At 42.0% G+C, this 13,374-nt stretch overlaps 1 protein-coding gene across 2 annotated transcripts; it reads right to left on the minus strand.

Annotated features, from left to right (window-relative positions):
* Nucleotides 1-929: 929 nt before the first annotated feature.
* Nucleotides 930-12,820, minus strand: zhx1 (zinc fingers and homeoboxes 1). 2 transcript variants are annotated; one of them, XM_074683324.1, is made up of 8 exons: nucleotides 12,369-12,820; nucleotides 9,338-9,563; nucleotides 8,736-9,199; nucleotides 8,309-8,512; nucleotides 7,912-8,127; nucleotides 7,567-7,731; nucleotides 6,118-7,329; nucleotides 930-5,678 (listed from the first exon to the last, which is right to left on the minus strand). In XM_074683324.1, exons 2-8 carry the CDS (start codon nucleotides 9,540-9,542, stop codon nucleotides 5,415-5,417), a joined length of 2,730 nt encoding a protein of 909 aa, XP_074539425.1. In that variant the 5' UTR covers nucleotides 9,543-9,563; nucleotides 12,369-12,820; the 3' UTR covers nucleotides 930-5,414. The 2 variants fall into 2 exon arrangements, with proteins under 2 accessions (XP_074539425.1, XP_074539424.1); XM_074683323.1 differs by having other exon boundaries at nucleotides 9,338-9,566.
* Between the last annotated feature and the right edge of the window lie 554 nt (nucleotides 12,821-13,374).

The following is a 13,374-nucleotide window of genomic DNA, read 5'->3' on the forward strand; positions in this document are numbered from 1 at the left end:
ACAGCAAAAATGCTTCTTGGGAGACTTTCTTTCTACCATTAGATGCCAGAGTGTAGGCCACAGAGAGAGGGAGCTGTTGGACCACATCTACTTCTGCCTGAGCAGGTAAAATTCTGAACTGGTTGATAAATGCTTCAAAAATGGAAAGGGGGTGGGGGGGTCAGCACACTTCCATATGTATATAACAATCGGTATTTACTTTGAACTAAAGGAATACCCATGCAAACTGTGAATGAAAGATAAACAATACATGGCCTAAAAAGCTCACTCCCAACTGTTTGATCTCCATCCTTTCCTTCACACTGTTTCTTTTTTAAGTCCACATGGATTTATGTTTCATTTTCCAAAGCAACACACATCACATGTTGATCAAAGTTTATTGGGTTTTTGTCCTCAAACAAGTATAAAATATAACTCTTTTCTAAATCAAGCCAAGCAGTAAAAGCTGAGGTTTTAAATTAACATTGCACAAAGTCCCCGCCTCACAGCGGGAGGCTACAAGCTGAAGAATGAGCACTTAAAACAAGCACGCACATACACACCCACGCACATACTGCGTTTAAGTCAATGACAGACACTCTCAGGGTTAAAACAGGTAGATGTACAGACAGAGTGAAGACATTACTAGGTGTAGGTAGAAATGTCAGCTCTGTAGACACAAACGAGTACACTCATTTGAACTGGCCAGGTTGTGAATGTTAAGGCCGACACATTCTTCTCATCCTCCTGTGGATTTCTCTAAGAGGTAAATTTTTTTGGTGGATTCTCCTTTTTTGCATTAAATGTGTCTTCTATCAAGTGTACATGTACCCGCCATTTGAGGAAGTGAGTACAGTTTAATTGTATTACCAGTTTATGCCAGTTTATCAATGAGTGAGTGTGTGTGTGGGTGGGGTTGGGGTGTCTACAAACCAACTAAAACTTTAAAAAAAGAGCTGAGAGATGACTGTCATCATTTAGTAACAGGTCTGATAACACAAGATTTAATGAAGCAGTAGTGACAGGAAAGCTGTTAATTTTACAATTTAAAACTTATTGTGACGACTGTTAACAGATAATAAAATCAGATAAAAGGTGCAAATTCTACTTTGAATAGGCAAAAGAAAAGTTTTACACAGAACTGTATATGAGAAGTTGGTGCTTTAAGCCAAAAAGAAAGTTGTTGTACTGTGAAAAGACTTAAATCTATGATTGCTGTAGGATAAATTTACTAACTACCTGTAGAAATACAGAAGAGAAGTGAGGACTGTAGCAGAAGTATAGCGCAGATACAGATATGACACGTGTACAACAGGACAGCAGGTTAACTACTTAGATCACAACATTAGCTCTTAGCTCTACTGCACAAGATTAACTGGGATACATGGTGACTGTCAGATAGATAATCAAAACTCAGAGAGGACACACATCAGCAGCTGGCAAACCATAGGTCCATATTAAGATACTTCAGTGAATGGAAGTTACTTTTTTGGCAAAAACCAAGCTGAATCCAGTTTTGTCTGTGCTCTTTTTATGGACCAAATATGGGTCTAATATCAACCATTTACTTGGTTAAATTTTTGTGCATCATGGATCAAACATGATAGGTTATTTTGGATTTATTAATTCATTGACTTCAAGAACTCAATTAAAGTGATTTTCTAAGTAAACTTTAAAATAAAGTGGTGCTCTGAAATAAAAGATGCTACCTCATGAAATGAATTTGTATTTTGTATCTGAGTTAATCTCTCATCACCATCTGAATACTAATTTTTCCTCAAACTTGATGTATCCAAATTTTCATGCTTAACATTTCTAGGTGTGAAAAACCCTCATAACACTAATACGCAAAAGATTAAACTTCATTTTTAAGAAAGAACTCAGGCCAGGGCATCACCATTTATACATTTTACACTGACTGACTTGTATTCATTCACTTAAAGTGTAAAATCGCTTAATACATGTGACATAACTGGTTGTAGAGCTTCGAGTGAAGACACTTTTTACAATTAAAATAATTACTCCAGTGCTTTAAATGCATCAGTCTTTACAACAGTGTGTGTCCTTTTCTTTGAGTTCTGATTTCATCTTTTTGCAAAGTACCAAAAAGCCACGAGGGCAACACTAGCTGAACTCTAAAATTGATTCTTTTCAAAAACACTACTCTATTGTACATATTTCATGAGTCTGTCTCACAACAAATAATCCATTGATGTCTGGCAAGAGTTGTAATGACACAGTTTTCAAAGATAGAAACATATAAAACCATTGAAAAACAGACTGACTATAGTAAAGAAAGAGCACACTGTAAAAGACCGTGGGGCTGGATACTTGGGGGGGAAGGTTTCAGCCTAACCCAGGAGCTGACAAAAGAAAACGATAATACTCATGATGAACAGCCAGTTTGTGACACGTGCAGACGTTGGACACAAAGTACCAGGATTTTGTTGGTTGCAAAGGGCACAAAATAGCTGCTATAAAATTTCCAAATCTGTAGTAGCTACAAAATACTAAAGAAAGGAAAGCTAGCTCAGGCCAATAAACGTTGAGAGTGACAAGGTTTGTAAAAATGTTTTCTGGAAAAGCATGTATAAAAAAGAAAACAGGTCCATGCTGCAGTCAAAAGTAAGTGGTACTATTAAAGCTACACAAAGAACTCATCCCAGATTAGGCTTCTTCTCTGCCAAGTATACCAACCCAAAATATCCTATGTACAAAATGAGCAGTTGTTCATCTTGGTTATTGCATGCAGTATTGGACAAATGTTTACCTTTACATTTGGTTTTGTTGTTTTCTTGCCAAACACTTGTCACACAACAAAAAATATATATATTAAGGTTTCAGCTCTCCTGGTAGCTTACAACTAGCAGATGTCATCTGCTTTAGAGAGTCACCAAACTGCTCCTTGGACATCTTAAGGTGCCAATGTTAAGTGTGACAAGTGTCTGGTGAAAAACTACAATAAAAATGATAACACCAAGGTTTCCTTTTAAGGATTTACAACAGAAGTTGATAACTTCAGAGTATCTAGGCATCTTTAAGCGTCAGCAGAAAGCAGAGCTCGCTCATGCATCAAAACTTAGTTTGAACAAACCTCCCATAAAAAACATCCAAAGGTGTGTAATTCCTTATCACATCGCTCATCACTGTCTGTGAGAATATGTTCTAACAAGCGTACCAGCCATGTAGGCACAAAGGTTTATCTGCAAAGCTTCTTCAGAGTCTCTCCCCGGTTTGTGTAGAACTGTCATTGAGAGTTTCCAGTTTAATGTCCGTTCAGTTTGCTGCAATGAAGTGGGAAGGAAACAGAAAGTGTTATTTGGTAGATTTCCCACCTCAAGGGGAAAGTGTTTGCGTTTCATCAGGCATTAAAACTCCTTCAATGAGAGGTTCTCCAAGGATTTCGGTATTACTTATCAGAACTATTTCAGTGTTTCAAAGATACCTCCATGGCTCTCTCTGTCTGAGAACCAACAGGACACTTTTGACTTTTACAGAAAACATGTCTCAGAAGTGCACATCAAGAGTTTAGGCATTCATTTCACAAACGTGGACTGCAGGAAAAAGGTTAAGAGTCATTTAGGGAAGAAAAGGAGGGAGGGCACAGTATTCCATGATTTAAAGCAACAATACAAAACACAAAAATACAACTCATGTTCATTTCAAAGGAGAAAATATGAACAAATGGGGCTCAAATTGTGCAATTTTGCAAATGAAAGCAGTGCGTGATTGTTCTACCATTTCTATGAGCCTCACAAACATCCCATTATGAAACAACACATCATTAGAAAAGTGGATAAATTGATTCTTCCTCAACAGAGGATAAAAAAGGCAAAATACTGGTTTAGTTTGTGTTCATACAAAACAGATTTGGTCTCTTGGAGCCATTTCATGGTATAATAAGAGATTAAGGTGCCTAATCAGGATTTAATCCACTGTGATCAGTGGACAAAGTGCATTTTGTTAAGCGTTTACTTTAGGTGCTCATTGATTTTACTCTTGAAATACTGTTTAACAGTCTTCTTCTATTCAACAGGTCAAGACCCAGAAAGGTTGATAGGCATTGTTTTGACGTATGCAGCTGAGTCCAAACCTAAAGGCGAGCTGCTGATGATTAGATGATGATATTGAGTATTGTAAAAGTGGCGACTTGTGGTTCAAAAACCTCAAAGTGTCATCAAGAGCTGCTGCTAGTTTGGGGGAAAAAAATCAAAGTCTACGTCTCAGCTTTGAATTTTACAATCCTTTCAGACATTTTGTTTCTATTGTTGTTTTAGTGGAGAAGTGTCAAAAACGTTGACTCTGCCTCAAATGGAAGGCAACACATTCAACTTTGGGACAACAGCCTTGTATCATCAAAAAGAGGATGTGTTTTATCAAAAGGTGATTAATTAGTTCAAATATTAAAAGCAGTGCATATTTAACACAAAGCGTGGCAATTCTTCATCAGATCTGTAGGTTAAAAATCTACAATACTTGAATTACTAATGAAATAACAGGCCACTATAAAGGGAAGACTTGAGTGGACATCCTGTGTTCATTAAAGCATTACGGCATTGGCATTCATTCAGCGATAAGGTACTTTTTCTCACAATATATAATAGGCCATTCTCAGTGAGAGATACAAATCTTGACTTTAAGTGTCATGATTATTCATCATCCATGTCAGCTTAAATAAACTGATTCTTATCAAGCCCTCCACATAATCATCTTTTTAGGTTCTGGGGGAAATGCTGTAACTTTAACCAGCTTTAAAAATGGATGTGTTCCAGTTTAATTGGCGACATCACTAACCCTGCTGTGAAACCTTTAAGAGTGTCTTTGTAAAGACAACAGGGCAGTCCTTTCGAGGGGGAAACGAGAGGTGAAACATTCAAAACACTGGAGATAAAGGTTTGAAATTAGGCCTGTGCTCACAGCAGTATAACAAACACTATTTCTCAAGCGAATGCAGCATAAATGTGTTAATACATCTCCTGTAGAGGCTTAACTTAAGCCAGGAGTGCAAATTCAACAAGGGCATGATCACATTAATACTCCTAAAAGCTTTCTTTCTCAACAGTTCATCAGTTGTTTCAAAAGAAAGATCTTCAGACATGTCTTTTCAGGAAATGCACAGTTCAGCTTGAAAATTGCACATCATGGTATTCCACTTAGGATTTGCCTAAAACTCACTCTTCACCATGATTTTTGTCCAAACTGTCACACATCACAGTAAGTAACAGCGAATGGGCTAAAGCTAATATCAATCAGTTTGTCTTGTATTGACGGGAATCAGAAACCGTTTGAAAAAAAAAGAGAAGTAATGCTGCTGATTGGTAAACATGCAAATCAGTGGCAAAAAGACTTGGCTTAGCGAACCGTCTTCCAGCATTGTATGGTGTCAGTATTTCTCTGGTGACATTCTGTAACGTTTCACTGTGCAGTCACAATCATTAATCCTCAGATACAGACAGGGACTTCCTTACGCTACGTGAAGGCTCCCAAACCTCGCTGTCATCTGTATCGTCACCGTCGTCGTCCTCGTCTCCTTCATCATCATCGTCTTCTCCCAATCCTGTGCCTGCCTGCTCCTCAGAAGCTGTAGCCTCTCCTTCATCTTTATCCTCTCCACCCCCAGCACCGCCTGCAGCTGGCTCCTCAAAAGGATCTCCCCCCTCCTCCAAGCGGCGCTGGACCTCGGCAAACCAGTCCCTCACCTGTTGGCAGGCAGAGAAATAATGTGACAAGGGTGTAGCCAAAGTGACTGTGACCCATCAATAGCTCACTGGACTTAATGGTTTTCACGCAGGAATTTAAACCTTTGGGGCTCCTACATTGTACAGCCACCGCAAACTGTTGGGTTAAACAGAATTATGGTAAAACCATTCATACAAGCGAACAGATGTTGTATCATGTTTGTTTGTATGTTTCAAGGCTCAGGTTAGAAGTCATTCTGCATATTTACTATGTTCCCTCTACAAGTGGCCAGGAGCTCCAGTGTATGAGTGTTTTCAAGTACCATGTTTTCAGATTTGGACTAAAACTCAAAAATTATCCCAAGAGAAACTCTAACTTAAGGAGTCTGGCCCAAAGTTGAGGGTAAAAGGATTTAACTTGTATTAGGCCCCTGACTAGAATAAGGACACATTTTGTTACCTGTTCGTAGCTCATGTTGGTCTTGGTGACAAGCTCGTCCAGGTCTTGCTCATTAAGAAAACGATACTTCAGGTAGTACTCTTTCAGGATTTCCCTCCCACTCTTAATCTTCTTGGCAGGAGGAGACCTGTCAGCGTCTGCATTGTAGGAGGCAGACCGTCTTGGCTGCTTTCTAGTTCGGGAACGCCCCCAACCGCGATTCCGGCCACGTCTTTTCCGACCACTATTGCCTCCCATTTTATTGCCTCCTCCACCGTTTGGCGCTTCCACATTTCCACTTTGGTACTGGAAGAACCATTTAAGGTTACTGTTCTTCCAGGAATACCGAGAGTCCCCAAACCAGCTGACGATGTAGGACCGGGAAAGACCACTCTCCTCCGCCAGCTGGTCGTACTCCTCAGCTGTGGGCCACTGGTTCCGCACAAAGGCACTTTTCAGAATGTGAAGCTGCTCTGGAGTCTTTTTACTCTTATCTCTCATGTCTTTGCTGCTGCTGGTGGACGGCAGCTGCTTGCTGCGACTGCCGGGAGGAGTTTGACTTCCTTTGCGAGATGAGGAGGCAGAAGGAGAGGACGAGCTAGCTTCATCCCCTACTTTTGCTCCATCTGTTTCCATTTTCCCTCCCTCTGAAGAATCTGGGGATGTACTGATGGATGGAAGTTTTCGTCTCTCAGTGAACCAAGCATCAATCTCTCTCCGCGTCAGTTTAGTCTCTGTCCTCAGGCGGCTCAGTTCTTCATCGGATGGAGTGCTACTTTTCTCAAAACTTTCCTCCAGCACCACCAGCTGCTCTGGGGTCTTTTCTTTAAACTTCTGCAGGGTAAAATCTGGGAAAGGGTTCCAGGTTTTGGAACGCGTCTCCTTCTCTTTTACAGGAGGAGTGCGAGGAGGATGTGGAGATGTGGGTGTTTCATCGCTGGAGTCAATAACAATAGTAGTGGTAGCACTGCTGCTACAGCCGCCACTCCCCCTCCCGCCTCCATCATGGAAAACAATGACATGGCTGTTCTTGGAGTTACGTTGGTTGTACCTGGTGTCACTGAACCACTTCTTTATCTCTCCCTTGGTCAGGTTGGTAAGTTTCATTAGTCGGGCAATTTCTGCATCAGTGACAAAGTGATTTTTCAGGTAGCTGGCTTTCAGCTCTGCCAGCTGCTCTTTGGACTTCTTCGGCCGCAAATTGAATGAGTCCACACTGAGGGCCGAGTTCTCCTTGAAAGCAGAAGGAGACAGTCAGCATTCCAGTAAGGTCTCTGCAGCACTTCTCTCATCAACAACCCAAAGACCTTTTAGATTAAAGACTAAACTGCAAGTACTTCGTAAAGTATACATAAACTGATAAAGATGTGGACATATGTGCTCTTGAGAAGGTTTGAAAATCAAAAATTTGCAATTACAACACAGGAGGAAACTTGTCAAAAAGGCAACAACAACCCCTGCTATCCTCACCTGTGGGGACAGAGAGGGGGGCTGGACTGTCGTGGCCCGTTTCAGCTCACTGTTTGTCAAGGTGGGCTGGCAGGAGCCTCTGCTGGAGCTCTGGGACTGGCTGGGCAGCCCTGCTACTGCCAGAGTGATGGGGCTGGTCACTGGAAGGTTCCCCCCTGGGCCGACCTACAGAGGAACCCATGTAATGAGACACAAGAGGATGTGTGAGGATGTGGCAGGCATGTGGGTTATTATCACAGTGGGTTATTTCAAACTTGAACACATCAAAGTTCTCTGTTGACAAAAAGAAATAAAAAGAGAAATCTTGGTCTTGACAAAATTTGCATGTTCTCTTTTCTTACCTACCTGTGTGAACACCAGGCCAGGCTGGCCCACTATCTGGCAGGTCTGTAGGATGGACTGCAGGCCGTTGGCAGCGGCTGACAGCTGGTGAGCAGGTATTACTGTGATGGTCTGAGGCACTGTGTGCACTGTGCCATTAAACTGTTTCCTTCTGGCCTCCTCCACCTCCTCTGGAGTCCAGCTTACACCATGCTTCAGCCGCTGGGCCGAGAACCACACCTGGGTGAAGATCAAACACAAATACAGCTTTTACACATAGCATATTTCAGACTGAAAGTTCTTGATTCAGACTGACACATAAATATACAGAGCAAAGAGTTTTAATCTTTGAGCATATCTTAGACAGACCTCAAGACGCAACATAGTTTGTTCAGTACACATAATCCACCCAATCAACAACCTTGATCTGCTCCTCTGTGAACTGCGTCTGTGCTGCCAGGCTGCTGATCTCTGCCATGGAGGGGTAGGGGAACTTCTTATAAGTGCTGCCCAGCAGGGGGTTGGTATCCATGGCTGCGCTGTAGGAAGGGATGCTGCTGAGGGGAATCAAAAGCTGAGGCTGAGCTGCTGCTGCACTTTGCTGGGCCTGGAAAGCTGAAAGAACCTGAAAAAGAGAGTGAGAAAAGAAAAGAAAAATCTGGACTGATTATTCTCCATTGATAGTAAACTCTTACTTAGCACCCTGTATCCTCACTCTTTCCAAGTTTTAAAGGCTAGTGTAGAGTCTTAAAACATTATTTCACAGATAAGATTAGACAGATTACTTTGACCCCCTTATATGTATCCTTTGTTTATATTTAAAAAAAAAAAAAAAAAAAACTGTCTACCTGTGCCAGACCTGCAGGCAGCACTGTGGGGTTTAAAGCAGAGGATTTCCTCTGCTGCTCTGATGGTGGGCTGACAAGCAGGCCGCCTCCTCCAAGCTTCATAGAGTCGTGCAGCAGCATCTCAACAGGCGTCATCGGCCCTAGGGGAGCTTCAATAGGCTCCTGTTCTCCTCCCACCTCACCCTCTCCACCAGCTCCAAAGCTCTCAACCCCTTCGTCTGCTGATTTCAGGGACACAGCAATCCTCTTGGGTTCAGCTTTGGTCTTCATTCTCATGATGGGGGTCTTACTGAGAGAAATAGCAGCAACTGAGGCAGAGTCTGCAGGTGCTTCCTCTTGTGTATCGCTCTGTGGCTCCTGAGCCTGCTGGTCACTGCTCGGGTCATCAGGGGGGTTTGTGGCACTGCGCTTCACAGAGGGGCCATGGGCTTCACTGTCCTCTGCAGTTGATACACTGGGCTCATCTATGACACATTATTTCAGCCATTTATTAAGACTTGCCTTTTACTTCAGATTTACAAAACATTGTCTCATACAGTAATGCATCTATCAGGCAATCTAAATGTAATATATTATTCATTATATTCCAGGAAGAATCTTACCTGTATCTGGAGGTGTGGGCACAACCACTACTGCCTGATTTAGCTCCTCTGCAGATGGCCCCTCTTCAGCTCCATCCTTCGCCTTCCCCTCCTCCTCCTCTGCCCCTTCTTCTTTCGCGCTCTCTGTTTTTTCCTCCACCTCCTGCTCCACCACATCCGAAGGCAGCACCATGCAAGGTGTGGTCGATTTCCGGCGGCTTGACATTGCCACCCTCAACTCTGTTTACTTCTGTGCAAGAAGGGGGGAGTGTGACAAAAAGCACTTTGAAAAAGTTATTTATTTAAAACAATAAGCTAACGGATATAATTTGTTTATCAGCTGATCAAAAGTTTAAGACCATGGCTCAAAAATTACACAAAACTCTCCAAACCAGAACAAAAAATATTCTAAGTAGGACTCAGGAATGAGTAGCTCCACCGTTCTTGTTAATCCCTTCAAAAAAATTGTTTGAGCATGGTTGATGCCAGTGTTTCCATGAAGCTTTTGGGAACATTGCTCCAAGTGGTGTAGATGGCTTCACGAAGGGCATCAACTGTCTGGAACTGATGGCCATTTTTATAAACTTCCCTTGCCATCCATCCCCAAATGTTCTCTATTACATATAAATCAGGAGAAAATGTGGGATGGTCCAAAAGAGTGATATTACTCTCCCTGAAGAAGTCCTTCGTCAAGCCAGCATTGTGAATTGCAGCGTTGTCCTGATGAAAAACCCAGCTGTTACCACACAGACCAGGGCCCTCAATCATGAGGGATGCCCGCTGCAACATCTGCACGTAACCAGCTGCCGTTTAACCACCCTGCACCACCTGAAGCTCCAGTGTTCCACAGAATGAAAAAGACCCAGATCATGACAGACCCCTCCACTGTGCCGGGTAGAAAACATCTCAGGTGGGATCTCCTTGTCTTAACAGTAACATTGGAAGCCATCTGGGCCATCATGGTTAAATTTCACCAGAGAATAAAGCTTTTTTCCACCTTTCAATATCCCATGTTTGATGCTCCCTGGCCAAGTCTGAACAGGCAGTTTTGTGGCATCGAAGGAGACAAGGTCTTTGAATTCGTTTTTTTGTTCTTGGAACCCTTTTCCCGCAGATGCCTTCTGATGGTTATTGTGCTGCAGTCGGCACCAGTAAGGGCCTTAATTTGAGTCGAGGACTGCCCTGTGTCTTGATGGACAGCCAATCAGATCCTCTGGCTCAGCCCAGGTGTAATTTTTGGGGGTCTACCACTTGACTTTTTAGTTCCTTAATGCTCAGGATCTTTCAAATAATTTAGAATGACTGTCTTACAGTGCCCAACCTCAGCAGCAATGGCACGCTGCAAGAGGCTTTGCTTATGCAGCTTGATGAGCCGACCCAGTCAAGAAGAGACAGTTTCTTAGCTTTAGCCATCAGGAGGGCATGACTGTCTGAATGCCTGACAGAAAATGAAAATTTTGAGCAGATTTTTGATTTAATAGCCTGTGGTCTTAAACTTTTGATCAGGTGATAAACAACCTATCCCCGATTTTTTTTTTTTTTTTCAATACAAGTTCCATATGTTTTTTTGTCGCCCTCCCCCTTCTTGCTTGTAGCTCCACTTAAACCCTCATTAAGGTCCAAATGTGCAAAATGCATATTCAAGAAATTTTTCAATTGGTCTTAAGATTTTGATCAGGTTTGTATGTTTCTCTGGTGGAAGAAACATAAGAAATATCACACAGGCAGCACGTGAATACTTTTCTCAAAGACTGTTCTTTGCATCTCTTTTGGTATTGTAAATCAAACTCTCCCTGCGTCCTTGCAGCAGAAATGTTAAAACCTTAAGGATCTGCAACTTACTTACACAAGGAAAGACTGTTACGAGATAACTGAATTACTTATAAAATAATGATGGTAACGCATGATTTTTCACAGTTAAGATATAAAAACAAGCCTGCTCTCTATGAAGCCTAACACTGCATGACGTGTTCAGGAGAAAGAAGTTAAAGTTGCACTTCATTCAGCATGATGGCACACAAAATGATTCTCCTGGACCTGGTAGCATTACAGTTTCATTATAAACCAAATGTAGTCTGTAAATGTTTTTTCTTTTAGTAGCTCAATAAAACTATCCATATCTAAACTGCTCTCTAGACTCTGATACAACAAGCATTGTAATTCAAATGGTTTCTGCTAATTTTCTCATGTATGCGGTGGTATCATCTGATACAATACTTTTTGAAACTGTTACTTCTGAAAATCAAGATTTATATAACCCTGACTCTATATTATTCCACCAAAAAGACACAAGCTAGAGCATAAAATTATCTCTCTGTCTATTATACACTCATCTCTTGTAGCAGAAGTGTAGCAAAAAGTAACTCACACAAGCTCAACCAGAACAATTCATGCAACAAACAGGGATGTCATTTAGATTGTCTAGGGCTATATTTGGCACACTTTTCCCTGGTCACAGCAAATATTTGATTACTAATGATCTGATACTGTATCGTTTGTGTTTTGTGTGCTTATGCTGATCCCAAAGGGCAGAGCATTGTTTGCCTTGATAGCAACCTCATTTATAACATATCACTGTGATGGAGTTGTTAAGTATCTTACTAAAGCTTTACTGCAAATACCCAGGTCAAACTGTGACACAATTTACTACAGATTGAGTCTGTTCAGTAGTTTGTATAGTGATTTTATGTACAAAGGAAGGAGAAATATCTATCATCAGGATACACATTAAAAATGTGCCTTTTCTCTCTGTGCAAACTGTTTTTTCTTCCATGTGCAGCTCCTGGCAGGATTCATGTAAAACAATAACGTTACTTTATTGAGCACGCTGTGTTGCTAGACTGCCATCGTGAGATCATTTTCATTACCAGTTAGCATCCTTAGAATAATTTGGGGGTGTGAGCTAGCTGGTTCAATATCTTTTTAGTTTACTATTCATGAATAAGCTATATTAAACGGGCGTTTAGCATTTAGCACATTTATGAGGTGGCCCATCTAGCTGGCGTTAGCCGGGGAAGTCATCATTATTGATCATGTCTGGCGGTAAACTTACTGAACTACTGAAACGTGCACTGTGTTGCTACCAGGCAGTCGAGACGAGGCGAGGGGAGATTTCCTGTAGAGCTGCCTTCAGGCTCGGATTTGAGGGGTCGGTGGTTTTCTCTCCTTCCCCGGCAAACCACTCAGCCCCAGCCTGGACGGGACTACAGCGGAGTTGTCGGTATTGAGGCTCGCGGGTCTCCCAAAGCCGGCGGAGGGAGGCAGACAGACCGACAGACAGACAGACCGGTCTGACGGCTACGGCCCCAGTCTGCGGATGCTGGAATCACCGTACATCTCACTCCTCGTCGGAGCCGGTTATGTTTTTACCCAGGTCGACTCGTTGAAAAAGTTTTATGACCAAAAAACAGCGTAGTTACATTCATGTCGTGGCAGTTCGAGCCGTTAAGTTGCTGACCTAATTCTCTGATATTTTTTAACGGCTGATTTTTTGATGATCAAACGGCGTCATCATTCAATGTGATACGTCATGACGTCATTCCTCAGCGACTGTCATTGCTTTAATATTTGGAAAAAATTAAGCTTTAAATTTTTTTTTTTACTACAAATTCAACTCTCTGTGAACAAAATGAAGTTGTACTCAGTAAAGGAAAAGACTGGTGAAAAATAGTATTTCGACTCGAGCTGTAAACATTAACGCTTCTCTACCGGGCCGCATGCCAATATGTCCTTACATGACCTCTCAGGGCAGCAGGAGAAGCTACTTGAGGACAACACAACACAACACAACACAGACTTTAGAGAGTGTTTTTTCAACGCACCTCTCCGGGTCTTGTGTTGTTGTCGAGGGTCAGTGAAATTACTGCCACATAAAGTGCAACGCATATTTTGGTGGCAGGATGCTGTACAAAGTCCGTATAAAATGTTATTACGTTTGCGAACGCTGTCGTCAGCTCACACTGTAGATTGTGTTGTCAGCTAAAGTTGTTATCCTGCCCTCATTGACTGAACTACACCCCACGCGATTGACATATCAAGAAAGCAAGAAAGCAACCTGT

Source organism: Halichoeres trimaculatus, unplaced genomic scaffold (assembly GCF_033239565.1).
Source record: "Halichoeres trimaculatus isolate MK-OKI-2021-1 unplaced genomic scaffold, fHalTri1.1 fHalTri1_scaffold_12, whole genome shotgun sequence".
Taxonomy (NCBI): domain Eukaryota; kingdom Metazoa; phylum Chordata; class Actinopteri; order Labriformes; family Labridae; genus Halichoeres; species Halichoeres trimaculatus.